At 41.5% G+C, this 24,113-nt stretch overlaps 1 protein-coding gene across 1 annotated transcript in view; it reads right to left on the minus strand.

Annotated features, from left to right (window-relative positions):
* The window catches only part of TDRD1 (tudor domain containing 1), a 2,513,511-nt gene that overhangs the window by 1,485,634 nt on the left and 1,003,764 nt on the right, over window positions 1-24,113 (minus strand). Inside the window, exon 12 of the mRNA XM_044055533.1 lies at window positions 12,403-12,654. Coding sequence (XP_043911468.1) covers window positions 12,403-12,654 — 252 coding nt within the window. The remainder of the gene's footprint in view (window positions 1-12,402; window positions 12,655-24,113) is intronic.

Consider the following 24,113-nt stretch of genomic DNA (forward strand, 5'->3'; position numbering starts at 1 on the left):
ATTGTATGTTAGTTCTGCAGGGTATGAAGTCTGAAACTGAAATGTAGGTCAATAAAACCTAAGATCTGTACTCTACTGATATGCTTCTAGTCTGTATGATAGGTCAGAACACAAAACGAAATGGAAGCCAACAGAGTACCGACATATCAGTACATTCATAGCAAATGTTTACAGTTGTTAGGTGTGCCCCCCCCAAAAAAAATCCTATGTAGAAATGCAGTAACATGTATGAGTGGGGTTAATAACAGTGGAGCACAGATTACCTTAGCTGGCCCAATTTACAGGATAGATTGTTGCATGTGTACAATATGCAAGGCTCTGTGTGTTAGGTTGTTGTGTGTTGTAAACTGTGTGGAAGTGGTCAGCATGTAGGCATGGAGGGTTGTGTCCCGGTAGCCTATGGCCACGACTGTTGACGACAGGACCATGTTCTGAGAAATGCAGTGCCAACCACAATGCATCTCAGCAAAACCCAATTCAGCAGTCACCCATATTCATTGTTCAGATGTCAATATCTGTCACCATCTGAAAGACAGACATGCCTTAAATGTGGGCCCAGACATACACACAGTACACAGGTGGAAGTACCCTAAACAGAGTATATAAAATATAACTGTGAAATGGACACACCTTTGGAATTGTACATACAGGTTAGCAGCACATTAGTTGTCTGTGTAGTATGGAATACTGATGTAGTCTGGCCAATCACTGGCAGACCACAAAAGGCACAGTTATGAAGTAATGAGAGAATGCCTATGTCGCCGCACAAGGCAGCATAAGGGGAATGTCCCAGGTATGCCTGTGAGTCAGCTGCAAGAAGCTTCCATATCACACATGCACTCAAGCTCACCCCACCATCATCCCCCACCCTCACAAACACATGGTTTACATGTACAGTTTGGTAATTGTAGCTCAGGTCATCTCTAAAAAGGTCATACAATACTGTGCTTTTCTGTTACTCTGTTTAGCTCCAACAGCCAAGATCTAATTCACTCAAATGCTTTACATATAAGCAAAACACCGTAGTGGATTGTGGACCTGATTTGCAGCTGAGTGGGAGATGGGGGCGGGACCTGTTGCTGAGTCAAAGTTCTGCTTGCTGCTGACTTCTGGTTACTCTGATGACAGAGACCGCCTTTTTTTTTTTTTTTAAACAGTTCTTGGGAATGGAGCATTACCTGATGTTACATACCCACACAAATGGGTTGCCAGCTGTCCGGTTTTCTGACAACTTGTCCAGTTGCAAATTTCACTCAAAATCGGACACATGAAGTCTGGGTTTTTTGTGCCACTGCCAAGGACCCACAATCAAGAACAGCATAGCTAGCCTGCATAAAGCTCTTATGACAGGCCAGGCCCAAAACAATCACATCCCTGCATAAAACATAAGGTAAACAGCAATAAAGTTTAACTGCGGACATTAAACTTCACAGTTGCATGTTATCACTCCAGCAGAAACGTCAAAATGTTACACAAACATGCAACTATTACTCTAGTGGCAATCCAAAATTGAATCTACTGCTCTACCCACTTCTTTCAGTCATGCACCATGGTCTCCCCAATCCCTGCAAAACTTCTACCATATAGCGACTGTTTTTCTGACGGCGCGACCATGTATCCTCACCCAAATCGTTGCTCCTGATCATGTGGTGGAACTAAGAGTGCACGAGGTACATAGGCGCGCTAACCCCATTTTTAGAAAGCGGTACTTAAGTGTTTGAATGCTGTTCTGCAAATTGTAGGACAGAGCACCGTTAATTGAATTATTGTTTTCGATTTATAATACAGCCTCCTCCTCAGGTACAAATTGTTGCCACAAAAAGTGCAAAATCCACATATGGACAAGTACAGCTGTGTACACTTACCATAAATGTAGATGTTCGAGTGTATTCACTGTTGCAGTCATTACATTTGGGCAATCTGCTGGCAGATTGCCCTCAGTCGGCCTGAATAACAAAGTCTTGGGTCCTGCATCGGTTGCTGTCTCCTCTTCCATGACGTTAGGTCGTCATGGGTATAAAACATGCAGCAGACGCCATTTTATTCAGTTTTTCGTGCACCAGATGTCAGGTGCCCCCCAAATGGGGAGCAAAAAATAAATAAATAAATTTTATATATATATATATATATATATATATATATATAAATAAACAGCAATATAAGTACATGCACTTTTAACAACATAAACTTTACCTTCATCTAAAAGCAAATACACCACAAAGGCTTTAGAATATAGTGAAGGAAAGAGAAGTTATAGAAAAAGGGGGATGACGGGTGGGTAACCGGGACTGCAACAGTGAATACACTCGAACATCTACATTTATGGTACGTGTACACAACTGTACTATGTTCTTCGTGTTTCACTGTTGCAGTCATTACATTTGGGTAGAATCCCAAAGCTATGGATGGAAGGATGGAATTAAATAGCATTAGGAGCGGCTAGAAGGCCCTGCAGAACTGCAGTGGCAAAGCCTGCCCTGGATTTGGAGAAGAGAGGCAAATGATAATGTTTTGTGAAGTTATGAACAGATCTCCAAGTAGCAGCTTCTAGAACGTCTTTGGCTGGAACTCCTCTGAGAAAGGCTGCTGAGGTAGAGGCAGCCCTGGTGGAATGTGACCTGATTCCCTTGGGCACAGGCTTACCATGGTGCAAGTAGCAGAAATTAATGCAGTGGCTTATCCACTCAAATAATCTGCTTTGATATAGCCTTCCCCTCTGATCCTGAAGCAAATGCCACCAGTAATTGTTCAGACTTTCTTAGAGATTTGGTCCTGTTTAAGTAGAATCTTAGTTGTCTGTGTATGTCCAATGAATGCAGAATCCGCTCCCCCTTATGCAAAGTTGGGTAAAATGTTGGCATGTGAACTGTTTGGTTAAGAGCCACATTGGATACCACCTTAGGCATAAAGGAAGGATTGGTCCTGAGGGACACCCTGTCCAGGTAAAATGTAATAAAAGGCTCTACAGCCATGAGAGCCTGTAGTTCTGAAACCCTTCTTGCTGAAGTGATTGCCAAAAGGAGAGCTGTTTTCCAAGATAAAATGTTTATATCCGCAGTAGCTGCTGGTTCAAAAGGAGGCAGGGTGAGTTTTTCCAGCACAAAATTGAGGTCCCATGCAGGAGTTGGTGATGATCTGGGAGGCCATAAATTTTTTGGCCCCTCTAAGACACTGTTTTAGCAGAGGATGAGAAGAGATGGGAGGCTCTGTGTTGCAATGAGCCGAGATGGCAGAGGCATGGATTTTTATTGAAGGAAAAGATAGGCCCTTGTCAAGCATCTCAGTCAAGTATTGTAAAATCTGAGGTATATTTGGTTTTGCTGTGTCTGCTCCTTGTGCTTGGATCCAAGCACAGAATCTCTTCCATTTATCAGCATAAGATTTTCTAGTACTAGGCCTTCTGGCTTCCAAAATGGCATCCATTACAGATTTACTGAGAGGTGTTTGAATGATTAAATGATCAGCCATGCTGCAAGGTTCAGAGTTTGGAGCTGTGTGTGCAGAATTTGATTGTTCTGCTGAGACAGTAGATGAGGTATTTGAGGCAAGTACCAAGAAGGGAGTTCAGACATATTACTTAGGATTGGGTACCAGTGCTGGCCAGGCCAGTCCGGAGCAATTAGGATCATTTTTGGTTTTTCCTGTCTGACCTTTAGTAAGACCTTGGAGAGAAGAGGCAGAGGGGGGAAGGCATCCAATTGAAGGATAGGGCATCCACTTTCCATGCTTGTATGTGATTAAGTCCTTGTGCAGAATTTGTCCAGTTGATAATTTTTGGGGAGAGGCAAATAGATCCATGTCTGGGCTCCCCCATTTCTGTGCTACCATGCTGAAGATTTGTGGATCCAGTTTCCACTCGTGCGGGTCCATAAGATTTCTGTTTAGGTCATCTGCCAGAGTATTTTGTTTTCCTGGCAGGAACTGAGCTTGAAGATGTACTTGGTAAGTCAAGGCTGTGTTCCACAATGCCATGGCTAGTCTGCAAAGGGGGTAGGAATGTATATCCCCCCCCTGCTTATGTACCACATAACCGTGGTGTTGTCCATCTTTATCAGTAGTTGTCCTGGATGAAGCAAGTCCTTGAAGGCCGTCAGAGCATTCTGAACAGCTAGCATCTCTTTCTGGTTGATATGCAGATGCATTTGTTTTGGGGTCCATATGCCCTGAATGCATCTCCCCGCCAGGTGGGCCCCCCAAGCATAGCCTGATGAGTCTGTAGTTAGGGTTTGGTTGGCAGGGGGTAGAGTGAATGACAGTCCCTTGTTTTGGTGACATGTCTCTGCCCACCAAAGAAATTCCTGTTGTAGGCAGGGAATGACAGGAATCATAGTTTCCAGACTGTGACAATGTTGACGCCATAAACTTTTTAAGTACCACCGAAGTTTCCTCATATGCAGTCTTGCATATGGAATTAGTAGAATGCAGGATGCCATGAACCTCAAAGCCTGCAGAATTTGTCTTGCAGATAACTGGGTTTTTGTTGCCATCTGTTAGAAGTATGTTGTCAGTTGCCTTTGTTTGTCTGGCGTAAGGTAAGCCATCTGGGCAGTTGTATTCAAGCTTGCACCCAGGAATGTAATTATGTGAGAGGGTACCAGTTGTGGTTTCTTTTCGTTTATTGTGTACCCTAAGCATGTTAAAAGCCTTTTTACAAATGCCAGATGTTGAAGAAGAATGTCCTTGTTCTCTGCTTGAATGAGACAGTCGTCCAGGTAACGATAAATTTGGATACTTCTTTGTCTGCAAAATGCAATTACTGGTGCCAGGCACTTTGTAAAGACCCTGGGTGCAGTAGATAAGCCAAAGGGCAGTGCAGAGAATTGGTAATGCAAAACACCTGCCTTGAAGCAGAGGTATCTTCTGCACAATTCCCTTATTGGGATATGCAGGTATGCCTTTTTAAGTCTAGAGTCACTAACCAAGCGCTCCTGCCCAGCATAGGCAGTAGCTGTTGTAAAGTCAGCATTTTGAATTTTGGAATGTCCAGAAACGTGTTCAAAATCATTAAGTCCAGTATTGGAAGCCAGGCATTGTCTTTTCTGGGTACCAGGAACAGCCTTGAATAAAAACCTTATCCTTTTTCCTGTTCTGGTACTGGTTGAATAGCCCCCATATCCATGAGGGACGTAACTCGTTTCTGAGCCTCTGCCCATTGATTTTGTGGCAGATGTGGCCAACAGTTTGGAATTGGCAAAGTACGGAAATGAAATCTGTACCCCTGGGTTACTATGTTTAATACCCACTTGTCCTGGGTAATTAACTGCCAATTTTGAGCATGAAGTGCTAATTTCCCCCCAAGGGGGCTGCCAAAAGGTAAGTGCTTGGTGAAGGCAGAGGGAAGTCATTGAGACTGCTTACTGTAGGGTTGTGCTTTGCTTCCTCCAGATTTGGAGGTGGAGGCACCCCATTGCTTTGACCTGTAAGAACCCTGTGATTGGTATCTAGTGCCTGGATTTGCCTTGAGAGGCTCTGTTGGACACCAGAAAGGACCAATTTTTAGTAGACCAGTGCCTACTGAACCTGGGTGGCTGCACTTGTAAGAAATCTTTTACAGTTTGCATAGGTTTAGCTTTGTCTTCCATTTTCTTTAAAACCTCTTCTGCTTATTACCAAACAGAGTGTCATGCTGTAAAGTGGCATCCAACAATTTAGCTTTAACATGATCAGGCAGATTTTGCTTCTCGAGCCAGGCATGCCTTCTAAATCACAGATCCAGTAACTGCAGCCCTGCAAGAGGCCTCCAAAGAATCAAAACCACATTGCAAAGTATGCTTTCCAACCTGTTCTGTTGCATGCAATAATTCCTGTAATTCTTTATTTTCCACAGAATCAGAAATCAACATCATTTTCTGTTTCAATAAGCCCATAACATGCTGTTGATATTTAAGCATATGAAACTGGCAGTTTAAGGCCCTAATTGCCAAGGTTGCAGATGTATTATAAACCTTCTTTCCTCATCTATCCAGCACCCTGGAATCTCTATCAGAGGGGGTAGGATTTTTAGCTGTAGAGGCATTTACACCTTTGGGACCCTGTGAAACAGTCTCAGGATCAACAGCAGGATTTTTGAATAGAAATTTGTGGGAGTCAGGAACCCTGTAATATCTGTCTGGCTTACTAGGAACCGGAAGTAGGGAATCAGGAGCCATGTTTGATTCCGAAAACATATCATCAACAATGTCTAACACAGGAGGTTATAGCCAAAGGCCTATGCTGAGGAAGAAGGCATCTTTTTTGATTCAGAGAACTCCTGGCTCTCCTAATGAAAATGTTCCCTTAAATTATGTAAGGTTTCTCCAAAAGAATAATCCTCAGGAGGAGATGCAGATGGGATGGATTCTTCTGCATCTGAATCCTCATAGGGAGGAACAGAAAATTCCTGATCAGAAGAGGAATCAGAAGAAACGGAAACCTGATCTGAAGATTCATAATCAGTGTCTTGCCTAGGCCTCTTAGCAGGGGGGGGGGGGGGGTTGGAAACCCCTGATTAAGTTAATTAAGTCCTCAGCCATTTTGATCATCTGTTTTTTAGGCATAGGGGCCTGAGCACGTGGCTCATGAGTCAGGTTTTTAGACTTAGAAGATGTTTTTTATCTTGTTTTTGAAGCTGGCATTGGTTTTATATAAAAATGTTGAAGCATGAAAACACCCTCAGAAGCCGGTGCCTGCTCAGTGGCTCCGGACCCATCCAAGGGAGAGAGATCCATGGGTTCAATACTCTGAGAATCTCACAGCATACTGGACTCCGCATGGGTCTCGGTAGAGGCCTGTGACTCAAAAGTAGCGGGTATCAGGGGCTGCGAAAGCGCCTCACCGAGTACCGGCGAGTGGCTTAGGAGAAGCTTCGCCGGTCTGTCTCTGTCTTTTTCTTTGCGTCTTTTGTGAACTCCGGTAGTCTGATTGCTAACAGACAACATTTCAGGGTAATTAAATCTGGATCCAAAATATTTTGAAGCAAAAATATACAGACGCTTAATAGTGCGTTGGTTAAATCTAGCACAAAACTGACAGCAAGGCACATTATGATCTGGGCCTAGGCAAGGAATACAGTACAAATAAAAATCCTTATGAAGTATTTGCTTCCCACAAGTAATGCAATTAACAACTTTTACTGACATCGGTAAGGAGCAAGAAAAAGTTTCCCCAATGTGGTACTCTGCTTTAGTTGAAGACTTCGGTGCTGAAATTCGAATGTGAAAATTTCAGGAGTCGGCCGACCGGCATTTGCGAACTGCTTCTGCTTCAGGCACCGCACGGCAAGAAAGACTGAATAAAATGGCGTCGGCTGCATGTTTTATACCCCTGATGACCTGACGTCATGGAAGAGGAGACAGCAACCGACGCTGGACCCAAGACTTTGCTATTCAGGCCGACTGAGGGCAACCTGCCACCAGATTACCCAAATGTAATGACTGCAACAGTGAAACACGAAGAACATCTGGAAATACATAAAAATCGTGTTCTTGTAGGCCTGCTTACAGCTTATTGCCAACCTCAGTGACAGTCAGCTTTATAGCTTTAGCTTAATAATTTGCTGCCACGGGCCCACACAGTAAGTAGTTTGTTAGCTTTTCAAGTTTTTAACCAAATATATTATGCCTCAAATGAAATCTACTTGTTTAGAATTTAGAAATTCTATAAATCAGTGTAGAAGAGAAAATAGAAACACTCAGCAATGATGATGAGTCAGTCCTGGTGTCAGCGTTCCTACTTTATGAGGTAAGCCTCATATTATTGTTTAAATGGATGCGTGGGCCACTGGCATGCAGGCTGCAGGGAGAACTGAGCTGCCCATGTTGCCCAGTGGTGTTTTAAAATATAGCAATATCCACAGACGTTACAGATACGTGCGTTTGTCCTTTATTCTGCATTTTCATTTTCAGCTGTTATCGTGTATTTGCACATTTCCACCTGTAGTCCATTCTGACACATTTTGCTGAGATGCAGGGTAAATATTGCATATAACAAAGACAAACAGTTGGATTTTATTATGCATCTTGCAGCTAAAAATTATGGAGAAAAGGTAGGCAATACACTGGTGCAGTGGTCAGTGTTGTTGCCTTATAGTGCTTGGTTTGTATATGTGTATGGTCTCCTTTAGAGACATGCATTATGTGAATTGGTATTCCTTGTTTAAAGGTGTGCATGTTTAAGTGCAGTAGATGGATAAACATGTGTCTGCATCTTTTGATGGACTGACATTCTACCCAGGATTAGTTTATCTGCCTGGTTTCTGCTGAGTGCTCCCCACCTTCTGCAGTCTTTAGTCATGTTATCGCAGAGTTGCTTACTGTTCCTTGTTATCAGTTTCCCCATCATTATGTGTCCCCTAGACACTGCCGAAAGGGGTTTTTATGTACTGTAGTAGCTGCAGTCTGTGAACAAGCAATTACTTAAGCATAACTTTGACCAATAGGTGGGAAATTGGAAATCATCCCTGTTGCCACCTATCCGTTTTTTTTTCAGGACTATCCAGAAATCAAATCAATTCTCTGGTAGTCAATAAAACACTGTACAAACTCCAGTATTCTGTTTCACAAAAGGAAAGAGGCCATCAGTGTTTATTAAATTGGCTGATTTACTATGCTTTTTTACAGAAAAGCATAGTAAATCGGCTGAAAGCAGGCATATGGAACAGAAAAAGAGGGCGTTCCCATCAGCTGATATCATGCCGGTGTCATAAAATGGGTGGAGCATGGATGGGAGAGGGATGGGAATAGATGGAGTTATGGGTGATGCGAGGGGCGTGGCTTTAGTCCGGTTTTAGCCACAAAGAAAGCTGGCAACCCTATGTACACCCCCCCAAGGTTAATATCTAACCATTCACAGTGTTAATATATATACATATATACATACATATATATATATATATATATATATATATATATATATATATATATATATATATATATATATACACACACACACACACACACACACACACACACACACACACACACCTTTGTACACCCTCCCAGGTTCATCTCTAACCATTCACAGTGCAATTCTGAACTCAATTCCTGCACATAAATACTAAAAACATTAAGTCCTGTATCTTTAAAATGCTTTTTTAAAGTACAACCAATTTTAATGTAATCACACTAACCACTGTGTAACCATTATGCATTGTAAATTCTACATGAATGCTTAGAAGCTTAAATCTATATTGAAATTCTTTGTCTCTTTCACTCGTATGTGTTTGTGTGGATTTTCCTTCAGCTATACTGTATTCTCATATTAAAAAAAAAGGTCTGAAGAAGCTATTTAGCGAAAGCGCTTACCGTTTTTATGTTACTCAAATTAACTGAGTTGTGAATCTAAAATGAAAAATAGAAACAAATCCTGGGATACCTGGCGGGCAACTAAATTATCCCGAGACCGCATCATATTTCAACAAAAAAGAAATGACACAAAAAAATCAATACTAGCTGACAAAAAAAGTTACTACTGCCAACTACAAAATAAACACCAAAACAACCCGCAAAAATTTTGGGCAGGTCTTAACAACCTCTTACGCCCGGGCAAGTCCTCAACTCCCACCCCAGAAATGGTATCAGATAAAACTCCATTAGAAGTAGCTAACACCTTTAACTCATTCTTCATGAGTACTATACAAACCTTAGCTAACCAACTATCTGCTAAATTCAGTCCTGTGACAGAGGATATTCCAGAAACTAGACCCACTTTCACTCTACAACCTGTCCCAACATCTAGCATAAGATCATTATTACAAAAACTTAAACCTACTACCCCCTCTGCTGACCTTCTCCCAGCTGAATTCTTACAGAAAGCCGCAAATGTAATAGCCTACCCCATATCAATACTTATAAATCGTACCATCCTGGAATCTTCCATCCCGACAATTTGGAAAACATCCCATGTTATACCTCTTCATAAAGGTGGCTCTTCCACTGAACTGTCCAACTATAGACCAATAGCCATAATGTCCCCTCTTGCCAAAATCATGGAAAAATGTATACATAAACAACTACTTTACTATCTAACCCAGAACAAACTACTGACCAACTCACAACACGGATTTAGACCCAACCACAGCACAACTACTGCACTACTCTCTTTTACTGATACTATAAATTGCAACCGTAATAACAAAATTATATCATCTGCTCTCTTTCTGGATCTTTCAAAGGCCTTTGACATGGTTAACCACCAACTACTTCATAATACTCTAAAAACTTTACAGCTTGACAATCTAACTTTAGACTGGTTTCAAGCTTACCTCTTTGATAGGAAACAAGCAATACTCTGGCAAAATCAACTTTCCAACCTCCTAGCAAATACCATAGGTGTGCCACAAGGATCCATACTGGGTCCACTTCTCTTCTCAGTCTTTATTAACGACCTATACAAAGCCATCCCCAACGCAACCTGTATACAATATGCTGACGATTCGACCTTAGTCTGTTCGGACACCTCTTTAGACAATCTATTAGCTAAAACTCAATCCTGCTTTACAGCTGTTGAAAACTGGCTAACAGGAAGACAGCTACTTCTTAATCCCAAAAAAACCAAACTGCTTCTATTTCACCCTACCCAGAAACTTCCCTTCATAGACTTTAATATACACTCAAATAATGGTACAATTATAACACCTGACCCCCATACTAAACTACTAGGAGTTACCATAGACAATAAACTTAAATATGACATCCATATTAATCTTACTATCAAAACTGTCAACAGGAAACTAGGATCATTATATAGAATCAAAGCCTTTCTAACTCCCATGGCAAAAACAACTATTGCTCGTACCCACTTATTATCCACACTTCTATATGCATCCCCAATGTTCACTAAGCTGAATAAAACTGAGCTAAATAAACTCTCATGTTCATATAATCACATTGCCAGATTTGCAAATGGTTCACCATATAGAACACACCATTGTAATAACCTAAAAGACCTTGGATGGATAGAACTCCCTAACCTCCTTCAACTGTCTCAACTTACTGAGGCATATAAAATACTTACCCATCCTGAGAAAACCCCTGCTCTAAAGAGCCTAGTCATTCCTTATACTAACCTAAATAGCCTACGCTCCTCAAACAGAATACTTATCCAAAACGTTAAATCCAACAATGCAAGTGGAGATGCTCTATTTGCTAACACTACTGCTAATATATGGAACTCCCTTCCCACCAGTATTACCACAAACACCTCTCTATCATACTTTAAAAAAAGTCTATTCCAATATTTTAAGTCCCACTGGTTATGCCAATGCTCACACCCTGACTAACTGCATTGAGTTAACTCACTTCTCTCACCTCTTCTCTCAATAGAATCCCATGGAATCTACCATGTCAGCTTCTTTTTCTTTTCCTCTTCTTTCCCCTTGTATTTCTCTTCCCTCTGAATCATCTTAGTCTTGTATTATCTTTTATGCATGACTAAGTGTTTTTCTTCAAATCATATACCTGTTCTGCGTCGAATTACCCTCTTTTTATCAACTATTTAAGTATGTATCTAATAACGCCTGTATCTCTGGCGTCTCTTTTTTTTATTATTTCTATTATTATTGCTTAATGTAATTTAACATCAGTTTTTTTTTTTTTTTTTTTCTATGTAACAATGTACCAACTGTTAAATGTGGAGCTTTTCTCCCCGGGCCTCCGCTGAAAATGGACATGTATCCAGTCGGATTTTTCCCGGTCAACAAATGTAAAATAAAAATAAATAAATAAAATTTATACAGACTGGACTTGTTGTTACTTGGATAAATCCTTCTGTTTTAAGAATATGTGCTGTTTGACTCGGACAAAGGCCTGGTTGCCTCGTTGTAATCCTGAGTCCTGAGTCCTGTTTTGATATTAAAAAAAAGGCATGTTCTAAACAAACTACTTTCTTTCATGTTTCACTATTTTCTCAGGCTGAGCCTGAATCTAGACTACATGTACGTATACACTATCAGGGTAAACAAATTTAAAACAGTTAATTAAATTTAATTAATTTTAGGGAAAGAAGGTGCAATATTTTTGCTGTCATCCAAAAGAAATGTATCCAGTTTTTTGTTAATGAGAGAGAGAGAGAAATGGACAGTAACAGACTACCAAAAGTCACTATAACTCTGGAATGAATGAGAGGGTTCAGCTACTGAGACAGCTTGAAGAACTAAAAAAAAAGCACACCACAATACTGGATAAATTAAAAACAATGCAAGAAATGGCAAAAATATATTACATTACTCTACATCAAAACATTTGCTTGTCATATTGCCACAATAAAAAGTGAGAATAATGTATTTAAAGCAGAATTTCAACTCTCAGTTCACAGACCACAGTTAATTTTTCAATTTATATGCCCAACAAGAAGGGTCTGAGTATACATAAAAGACAAGTGTGGGATCAGCAACATGACATTCGACAGTACAAGTTATTCACTTACCAGGCTCCCAACCAGTCAAACCATCCCTCACTTCGACAATGGACTGCTCTTTGTCCACCTTCTTAGCAAATCCTGCTAACACAAGTTGTTCGGCAACATCTATAAATGGATCACTAGATTTATCAATCAGCTCCAGTTCAACTCGATTTTGTTTTTTGTCTATAACCCTTGCAGCAAGAACTTTATTATTAACTATTTTTTTCAAAATAGATGACGCTTCAGGCAGCCATGTATCAGATGTGGATTTTACACCTACGAAAAAAAAAAGAAAAGAAAAAAATAACGCCCCCTGCAGATAAATGTATAAGAAAACAGTGCAGCAGAATAATGAACTATACTGCATTTACCAGTCATTAATATATGCCTGCAGAAGAAAAAACAAATTAAAAAGGTATTTTGAGCAGACCCAGCTCTTTAAGATTACAAATGCCGACAGAATACCATTGCAAATAAGATCTTCTACATTAAAGCACCAGAAACTGATCTACATGCATATCTTCCTTTACACAAAGCTACAATGTTAGCCTTGATGAAACTGTAAAAAGCTACCAGCTTCAGGAAGAGCCACACCACCACATCAGCAGCACAGCAGTACTGCAATGAATACGCAGCCAGCAGTTCACATGCTAAAGGGACCATCATTCCCTCCGGCTTCAGGAAGAACCACAACACCACATCAGCAGCACAGCAGTACTGCAATGAATACGCAGCCAGCAGTTCACATGCTAAAGGGACCATCATTCCCTCCGGCTTCAGGAAGAACCACACCACCACATCAGCAGCACAGCAGTACTGCAAGGAGTACACAGACAGCAGTTCACATGCTAAAGGGACCATCATTCCCAGCCAGCAGTTCACATGCTTAAGGGACCATCATTCCCTCCAGCTTCAGGAAGAACCACACCACCACATCAGCAGCACAGCAGTACTGCAAGGAGTACGCAGACAGCAGTTCACATGCTAAAGGGACCATCATTCCTTCCAGCTTCAGGAAGAACCACACCACCACATCAGCAGCACAGCAGTACTGCAAGGAGTACGCAGCCAGCAGTTCACATGCTAAAGGGACCATCACTCCCTCCGGCTTCAAGAAGAACCACAACACCACGTCAGCAGCACAGCAGTACTGCAAGGAGTACACAGCCAGCAGTTCACATGCTAAAGGGACCATCACTCCCTTATTCATATCAGTTAAACAATTCAGGGGGAGACAAATCAAAGGAAAAAAATATCTAGCAAAATGCCTCTCTCAAATGACATCATAAAAAGCACACCTTTAAAAGCAGGAGGCTTCTGCTGCAGCATTTGTAACATCTACTCTAGCACCCAAAACATGAGCTGTGCTTCACAGGAGAAAAACATACCCTACCACAAGGATGATGTCCATTCTGCTCTACCAGCATCAATAGGAATAAGTTTCTGCTACAAGGTAGACCATTAGCAGTCCTTTCCGGGATAAACTACAGGAAATGGGAAACACCAATAAATACACCACCATGATAAACAATAACCAAAATGGTATTTTAATTAATACTGTTGCAGTGATACAACTTCTTACATGCATCTAAGAAGTATGGAAAGGCAATCATATTGCTATGGGCTTTTCTCCTTAAAAGATAAAACATAAGTATTTACAGTTTCATATGCACTGATAAAAGGGACATGTTCTGCTGGTCTGCTATTATACATTTCCTTCTGCTGTCCAATTTGACTTTCTCTTTAGCTCTTAGCTTTGGCAACATGAGCACCCTTCATCACCGCAAGCTGTGATGTCATGTGCCACACTGCAAGAAAGTAAAACTGTGTTACACTTAACAACAGTAGATGTTTGAATAGATCGATTTTGCAGTACTGATTCTTGGTCTTCCTGCCATGCAGAAGCCCACAACTGGCCTGATTCCCAGTCTCTTGATATCATCTCTAGCCAAAAGACATCAGAGCATCAGGGTAGGAGAGATGCATCCATTAGCACCATCTTCAAGTCATTTTAGGCTGAGATAGTGAGTCTGATGACAGAAGACAACACGACCCTTCTAGTTGCTTTTCAGTTTTGACAGCAATAAAAGAATGGACTAGAGCTACAAGAGTGACGGTGTGTGTGTGTTGGCGGGTGATGAGAGTAAGAGAAAGTGCACCTGGCCATAGGTGACTCTGACGATACAGGGACAAAAGCGTGGGGAGCTGGTACTGTTAACACTGTTTTACTCAAAAATATAAAATTAAGTGCAACACAGCTGTATTATATTCTTCATAGTTAATGTTGCAGGACTGTGTCTTTGGAAGACTTCCAAAAGCTACAGGTTCAGACGTAGGCTGTCTGGTTGCCGCTGGGACAGCAGGTTCTGCCAGATAGCAGTGGCAAAACCTGCCCTAACCCTGGATGCAGTGCCTAACTGGTAAAGGTGTAGACTGAGGACCAGGCTGCAGCCTCCAAGATGGCCTGCATAGGTTCATCCTTTATGAAAACAGTAGTGAACACACCCTGTGTCTCTGCCTTCTGACAGAAGCTCGTAATGCCCTTCCATGATGAGCATAGCAGAAGGTAATACGACTGGCTATCCATTTTGAAAGCCTGTTCTTTCCCTTCTGCAAAGGCCACTAAAACGTGTTCTTCTCTATTTGTAAATGTTGTTCTGTTTCGGTAATACCTCTTCTGTTCGTGCACATCCAAGGAATGTAGGGTTTTGTTCAGCTTTATTTGCAGAATAGGAGAAAACAGTGGCAAGTGTAAAGCATGAGTCAAGGACAGCTCTGATACTATCCTGGGCATGAAATAGGGGTTTAGTTCTATGTGCAACTATCCATGTGAAAAACAATGAAGTTTTCTTTGCACATCAGGACTTGTAGTTCAGTTCACAGGTCCACAGGTGAATACTAGACTATCCACCTTAGAGGAGCATTTTAAGCCTAGCCAATAATCTGAGGTCAGAACCAAACCCTGTACCTTGTGCTTATGATGTGGAAACCTTAACCATTATGCAAATCCAAGCCCTGCCTGTTATCTGCATGGCTGAGGTGATTGCCATCAGTAGGGTGTGGTCTTCCAGGTGAGCATCTCTGAAGGAGCAGAAACTGCTGGCTCAAATGGTGTCAGGGTAAGTTTTTGCAAAATACATCTCAAGTCCCAAGAAGCAACAGTGCTTCTCCTTGGTGGTCTTTGGTATATAACCTCTTTTAGGAAGTGTTTCAGGGGAAGGTGAGAATAAATGGAGGGAGGGGAGCAGGAAAAGCAGGCAGAAGTGGCAAAAGCATGCACTTTAATACAAAAGTAAGAAAGGCCCTAAACAAATAATACTGAAAGGTATTCCAATAATAAATTCATGTCAGCATGCAGTGACATCATATCTTTGACGTGGCACCAAATACAAAACATTTTCCACTTGGATAACTGATTTTCTATTGATTGGTTTTCTTTCCTCTTTCAAGAGAGACAATATTTCAGTAGAGTAGTTTGCAATATTTGGAGTTGAAATCTAAATCCTCTGTGCCATTAATATGTGCATGGTCAGGTGTGGATGTATGAATGACAGGTCCCTTTAGCTGCATGACTATATTTATCACCGGGGAAGAGTATTGCATCTCCACCCATTAAGGGTCAACAAGAAAGAGAGAGAACCAGTACAGCCTTGGTCAGAAGGGGAATAGGAGTATTGTGTTCAGCCTATCTGACCTCATTTATAGCAGTATCCTGGAAATTAACGGTAATGGCAGGAAGGCAAACGGGAAAAGGTCTGTCCATTTGAAGAAGGTGGCCAACCTTCATGTCTTCATTAGTTTGGTTCTGGAGCAAAACCTTTGTAGTTGTCAGTTCTGATGGTAGGCCAAAAGATCTGTACTGAGTTATCTCCAATGGAGGGCGACGTCCATAAAAATCTCTCTTCAGCATCTGTTTGGGGTCCAAACGATCCCTGCTCTAAGAGCTTGCTATGGTGTTGTTTTAGCCCGGAATGTAGGATGCCGTTGTCAGTCAATTCTTGTGCCGAGAGACAAAATTTTATTGCTACACTGCTTAGGGGGTAGTAATGAGTTCCCCCTTGTTTGTTTATATTCCACATATCTGCTGTGTCTGTCCAAATCTGCAGTGTGCCTGGGGACTGGCTGCTTATAAAGGCTTTAAAAGCTAGAACCATTGCCTGTATTTTTTATTGTTTCCCTTCTTCTGGGGTCTAAATTCCCTGCACCTTCAGATGTTACAAGTGTACACTCAAAGCAATTTTTGAAAAGTCTGAGGTGATGGTTTTATCTGACTCTGGTAGAAAATATTTTGCCCCTCAGTTCTGCAGGATGGTGTTTTTCCACACGACTAGTTCTTTTTTCAGTCAGGGAGTAGAAGCACCACAATATCCAGGGATTGTGTATGTTGATCCAAAGTGTTTTTATAGGACCCACTGCAGTTCTCAAGTGTAGCTTTACAAAGGACAGTACAGAGGTGTAACACCTTACCATAACAGATGATGTCCTCCTCTTCACTGTTGCAGTAATCTTCACCAGAGGGATCTCCTGCCAAGAATAACCCAATGTCTGGCCAGTATACCAAAGCCTTTAGCTCTTACAGGCACCGTACATTACACACATGACGCTCCCAGTGCAGTATGTATGGCATAAAGGTAACATATGAACACAATTAACTCAGAAGTGAAAAAGTCCCAGGAGGAACAGAATACCCTCAGGGACAAAGAACAAGTGCATCCAGAAGGGAAAAGAATCAATGGTCCCTTGGCCAGGATGGAAACAGAAGCCTTAGCAACCTTGTACAATTATAGACAATGCCCAGATCATCTGCTAGGTATGCAGACAGGAATGTTTGGTCACTGGATCACAACAACAAATGGGAACATAGTTGTGCAAAATGCGTTCTAGTGCTGGAGAGGCAAATGGATGCCTAATAATTTTATAGGTGATGAGAAGTTGTGTACACGTTGGTTGATATGGCAGTTCCAACTAATATAGGCACTTCAGTGCTACACAGTGGTGGGTTCTGAAAGAGGTATGTGCTGCAAAATCTAGCGACTTTGCCATACCACTGCTCAAGCTATATTTTTTTACGACGCCTGGAGGTCAGCAATGATAGGAGCACCATAAACAGCAGCAGAGAGGAGGCAGGTAGCGGGAAATGTAGTTTTAGTTACATCGGTGAAAACATTTTTTGCTCTATAAAGCAACTCCAGTCTACAAGTTCTCCCTATGTAACTCAGTACACACAAATCAAATTCCAGTCCCCACCTATAAATAATATTCCCTGCTTAAAACCAATTATTTGTCCCAGAATTTTCTTAAACCTCCATTACAGCACTTTTAGGTGGAATATAAACACATGCCAGTGTAACCCTTCTCACTTGTCAGTAGCCCCTTAGTACTACAAATCTACCATTATAATTTTTTTATCCTCTTCTATCACTACTGGTGCGCCTCTTGCAATTAATATAAGTACCCTTTTATTTTGTCTCATGTATTCCATTGAATAACCATCCTAAAAACCTTTCTTTATCAAATTCAAATGTTCAATTCTTTCCAAATGTGTCTCTGGTAGCATAGTTATTTGACATCTACAATTTTTAATAAAATTCACTCTCTCTTTTTTGTATTTATCTGAGAGACCATTTATCTTTAAAGATAATACAGAAAGCGTCATCATATTAAAAAGTTATGCTCATCTTGTGTGTGGAACAGGTTTTTTGTTAAGTGTTTAGTTACAGCTTTTGTGTTACATGCGTACAGTAATGTTTGGCAGGTTGATCTTTTATACAGTTGTTTCGTCTCATATCCACTTGAGCCTGTGTCATACCATACAAAACTTTGTTTTATTGAAAGCCCTGACACAAAAAACAAATACACCCCCAATACAACCCTAAAACCTATTCACTTAATACTGACACACAAAACTATATGCATTTTCAAATACTGAAATTTTACCCTCCTAATGAACAATTGCCCCAAACTGATAACCTTACTCTCAATCTTGGGTTAACCTCAAAAGGAAGGTTACCCATGCTAAGACTCATGGTACAGCCTGTGGTTTTACTAAGTGCTGTCCAGTTTTGTCTCATCTTTAATGGTCTCCCAGATTGGGCAAATACTCAAATGCTTTCAGAAAACATTTTCTCCTAGTCACTTCTTCCTATGGCTTTTCCCGGTTATGCTCATGACTGGCAGTGGAATTTTATGCTGTCGAGTTGTCAGCCCGGCACCCAACCTTCCACAGAAGGCATACACACACATACACTCACACATGCACTCACGCCTAGGGCCAATTTAGTGTCCAATCCACCTACAGAATGTCTTTGGGATGTGAGAGGAAACTGGAGCACCTGGAGGAAACCCACGCGACCACAGGGAAGACATGCAGACTCAGCACATAAGGCATCCCAGCCTATGATCTAACTGGAGAACTTCTTGCTGTGAGGCAGCAACACTAACCGCTGCACCACCGCTGCTGCCCCAATTAAAGAGACTCTGATCAACCCCAAATAAACTTCAGCTGTCCTAGTAGGATTTTCCTGACATTTTGTTGCCTGCTACAGCAAAAGCCATAGTTCACAGAGAGCTTACAAAGCATCAAAAAAATCTCAATATTGAAAGACATCAGTCAGGAGAAGAAATGTTCTGTTTTTACTGCTCTTTATAAAATTGTCTCAACGTAGACATGAGAATCAGAAACTGAGTTGCTTCTGAACGCATTCATTTGTTAGAGGAAAGATTTATTATATTCAATGTTCTTTATTTATTTGCTTTCTCTTAAAACTTGTTACTAGATCAAGCCAAAGGCCTCACTCCAGTCATTCCCAATTTAGAAATGAGAAAAAGAACATCCGTTTTTCTTGTATCATGTTCTTTTGACCAGACTTTTTTTTTTTTTTTTTTTTTTTACTTTGCACACTGCAGTGCTTATTTCTCAACAATGAGATAGAGAGGAGGCAAAAAAAAAAAAACTGGCACCTGTTACCTTTAGTATCCCCATTACACTTGAAAATAACTAAGACAATTTTACTTTATAGCATGCAGATTACATCATGAATTATAAAAACACTTGTTTGTCTTTTCCGCTTTTCCTGGTTAGGGGTCACCACAGAGGAACTCAGGTCTGCTAATGATTGGCAGTAGATTTTTATGGCGCCGAGTTGTCAGCCTGATGCCCAACCTTCAGCAAAGGCACACCCATTCACGCATGTCTTTCGGAGGCCACTCGACCGCGGGGAGGACATGCGGATCCACACAGAAGGCACTCTAGCCGAGAATTGAACAGGAGAACCTCTTGCTGTGAGGCAACAATGCTACCGCTGTACCACCGCGGCTTGCGTATTATAAAAACACTACTGTTAAGAAAAAAAATTATTTTACTTGCAGTTAACTCTCTCCATCCTCTTCCCCTCTCCTAAGTGTTCTTCTAAACACTAAATGACATGAAGTAGGGCATATGCTTTAGAGTCCCCTACAAGTTTAACAAAGTAAAACAATTCAATATTTTCAGGTTTTCTTGTTCTGTTATGTTTCACAAACATAGTCAATTTCTGAGTTGCTAGTTTTATTCCTGTTTATCTCTATCTCCCAAAACCAGCCTCTGCTTTTTTCCAATGTACTCTCAGTTCTTCTAGTCAACTCTTGAGATTTTCCTCTATCTCAAGCATTTTCAGTTGAAACATTGGAAAAGGTTTCACTGGCACAGTCCATCTACAGTCTTTATTACCAGTAGAAAAAGAAGTAGAAGATCTTTCCATTTCACAGCTCACTTTTTGTTGGACAAACTTTGTATTTCCTCCTTAGCATGTTCTGCATCAAAAAATGATTTTGCCCCTCCAGAAAAGAATAGTCTGGAGAGAGCTTGGTATAGCAGTTTGCATCTGACACTTGCTTAACATTCTCTGATAACTGGAATACATTTACTCCTCTTCTGCCTGGTGTGCAGTGAGCAATAATTTTCCACAAACACACTGCTGTCTCCCGCTTTTAGTATTTAGCCCTTCTGCCACAGTTTTGTCAGAATCAACACCTTAGGATGGTAGAATTGCATCTTTACTATTAAAAGTCTCTGTTGCTTTCTTATAGCTGGGTTTCGGGCATACATATAATGTACCCATTCAATGAATACTTCCTGCCGTGGAAGAACAGTCCAGTTGCTTATCTGAGCTTTCATAAAATGAATAGTCTGCTCCTTACAGCTTCTCTGGTACGGCAGAAAATCTCAGGGTTTCCATACATGCTCTGTCCTCTAAGTCTATTATTTTTTGAAACACCTCTTCTTGAGCAGTCTCGCATTCAGCTAGCCTTTTCTTCATTTCGACCTCTGATTTTTGCAGTTTTATCACCTCATCTGAATTTCTGTTTAAAGCTTCTTCCATTTGTTCCATACTTTTATCTGGGTTGATATTAAAATAAATGAAACACTGATGGAGTATATATTCCGAGTACATTTGACTTATTTTCCCTCCAGGTTACTGGAAGTCAATGTCTTGTGACAAAGCTGGAGTTTTGCTAGAATCTACCATTGCTAGAATCTCCTTGTGTTCTGACTGCATGTGCTTCTCAAACAATCTGGAAATATAGAGATAAGTATTTGTTTTGGCACTTTTTAACTGTTCAGAGTTGAATAAAACAATAATTGAATTCAGTTCAGAATACCGTTTGAATTAATTTTATTTAAACTGTATTTGCTTTAATATTGGTACAACTCAAGCGTTCTAGCTTGCACTGCATTTAAATTGTTTTTAGTGCTGTTTAAGCTGCCTTTCTGTACATATATTAAAAAAAAGTCCTAAGCTTGTTTCTTGCCGTTCCTGTAACTAGTCTAGTCCAGATACAGATTTGCTGTATCCAGGACTGTTTATAAGCTTGAGTCCCCCCCCCTCCAAGCCTTTCTGTGTTGGAGGGAAGCCTTATAGCTTATCAGTGGGAGTGGTAAGCACTAGGTAGCCTATCATCCACAAGAAGAATGCTTTCAGGCCCAGAAACTTTAGTTTATTGGTCGTTTGGGCAGTTTTTCCATCTCTTTCAACTTTCTGGTTTAAAAGCACACTTTTGAGCTTGTTTTCCACCTTTCCTGAAACTAGTGTAGTCCAGATACAGATTTACTGTATCCAGGACTATTTGTAAGCTTCTCAGCGGTGCCAAAAAGTCTTCAATGTTTCCCTTAGATCTGCTAGTTCTCTCCCCTCCTGCACTTTTACTAGCTTATTAGTCTAGCACTTTACCAGACTTCTTGTAGCAATTATTGTAGCACACAAAAGTGCTACCAGCGCTAAACGTTCTACAAGGAAACAGCTCCAGTACATATTATTAATGCCCACTCCTCCAGGCATGTCTAAAAGTCAATTCCCTGTGCTTTTTCCTATTAACCTGGTGAACTTTGGCATCCTGAGGCAATGTAGCAACTGCCTCATGTACACTGACAACCCTTTCCTCTTACCTCCCAACACTCAGACTTGCGGTAGATGCACTTGTACATCCAAATTGGAAGCCACACTCTCCATCCAAGACCGGAATAGCTGGTCAAGAGCAGGTGGTCAACACTTGCACCACACCACATGGAACACATAGCCCTCCAGAACAGACACCAGCACTGCCTTCACATAAAAACACAAACTACACACCCACCTTTGCAGAGGCTCTCAATAAAGATCTACCCAAACAGCAGAGGCCTCCAAGGCAAAAACGCACTCTACCACAACACAACACTAATCATGAGACAACTCTCCTAAACAGTGTGCCACTCAACCAAAGCCCTTAAAGCAAAACAGCATGCCCAACATACTAGTCGCAGGTGATAGTGAGGCACACTGATGTCCCACTCCCTAGGTTGAATAAAGAGAAAGCAACAGTCAGCTGCCTGTCAGATGCCAAGATCCGCCACAACGCATGCACTCAGGTCCCTCAACAGGAGGTACAAATATTACTCTGTTATTGTACATGGTGGGCGTGAATGACATGAGACATACCTCTCTGGACTACATGAAGAGTCACACATAGGAGCTCTCAGATTATGTAGCCCAGGCAGGTATGACCCTAGCCCTGAGCAGCATCCGACCATCACCAAGAATGATACCACAGTATAAGCAGAAAATGATTGATTTCTACAATTGGCTAAGTTTCTGGTGTCATTCCAAGGGGATCCAGTATCGGTCTGCCTGGGACAACAGGACTGACAGACCTCAATGCTTTGCCAGAGAAAGCCTGCTTCTGTCACCCCTGGGCTTCCGGATACTGGCCAAGGCTGTTGCCACCCCTATAGTGCCTTTTTTAGGCTGTTCTGCAAAGACCAAATTACCATTGTAACAGCTACAAATAAATGCAATCTGAGTGTCATGCTGCTCAATGCCATAAGTCTAAAATCTCAAAATGCACTCACTCGAAGCACTCCTTAAAATGGAGAATATCGACAGTTGTGCTGTAACAGTGACCTGGTTCAAAGCAGCAGAAAGCACCCCTGCAATACCAGGCTATAACTCATTCCACACCTTTCGGCCCCAGTACTTGGACCGAAGCTCCAAAGGTGGTGGTGTTTCCATACTCAAAGGATGCGCACACCTTCAGATTGTTAGCCCAACATAACACATCAGAGGTACTTCAGGTGCAGCTAGCATTAGGTAAGACAGCAATTCAGGCCATAGCCTGCTATAGGTCCCCTATCATGTCCCAAGACTCTCACTCCATGTTCCTAAGCACCCTTAAGAATATTAGGGTCCAACCTAACACACATACTGGGCGACTTCAACTACCCCTCCATTAAATGGGAAAACTACTCATGTACCAATACACTTGTCTAACGTTTCCTGGCATTCATTAACTCCAATGCCCTACACCAGTTCATTCTTACAAGCACTAGAGGTAGCAACATCCTTGACCTGGTCATTACTAACATGGGCGACCGTTGCTCTACACCAATAGTCAACTCCTCCCTGGTTAGATCCAACCACAAACTAATCACCCTGGAAATCCACCCCCCCCCCCCACACACACACACACACACACACACACAAAGGTAAGCACCATGAAAAACTTCTCCAAAGCTAAACTCTGGGCTCCTAAAAACAGAGGTGGCTAACTTCACAGCACCCATGCAAATGGAAAATAGTTGTATGACTGCTGAATGACGCACCAATACACTGTACGAACACATCCACAAATGCATGGATTTCGCCATACCCAATAGAAGCAAGACACTCTCCTCCAAAAGAAAGGAAGCCAGTCTGGTGGTCCCCTGCCATAAACAAACTCTACAAAAGAAGGAAGAAACTGATGCGGAATAAGGTGAAGTCCCAAGACTGGAAAAACTCCCTTATCAGCCTCAACAAAAAGTTGAGATCCCTCATCAAATCCTCTAAAGCTAGCTATGAAAACAGAATTGCAGCAAATAGTAAAGACAACCACAAGGCCTTCTATAGTTATGTAAAGAATCCATACTGAGCCAACAGATATTGCCAATACACTGGCTGACAGATTCAGTGCCAACTTTACCCCCCCAAAGGACCAATCACAATACTAGTAGATTGCCAGTCACCCAGTATTACTGCTGCACAGGTTAAAACAGCACTGTCCAAGCCCAGGAATACAGCTTCTTTGGGACCTGACAATATCCCTGGCTGTGTTCTATATGAACTAGAGTGAATTGGCATCACACACCTGTGTGCCCTGTTCAATCACAGACTCACCTCAGGCGTTGTCCCTACCGAACGGCACACTGCTATAGTTATCCCTCTCCACAAAGGAGGAGCGACTGC

Source organism: Protopterus annectens, chromosome 14.part0 (assembly GCF_019279795.1).
Source record: "Protopterus annectens isolate FY-2018-M chromosome 14.part0, PAN1.0, whole genome shotgun sequence".
In the NCBI taxonomy this organism is placed as follows: domain Eukaryota; kingdom Metazoa; phylum Chordata; order Ceratodontiformes; family Protopteridae; genus Protopterus; species Protopterus annectens.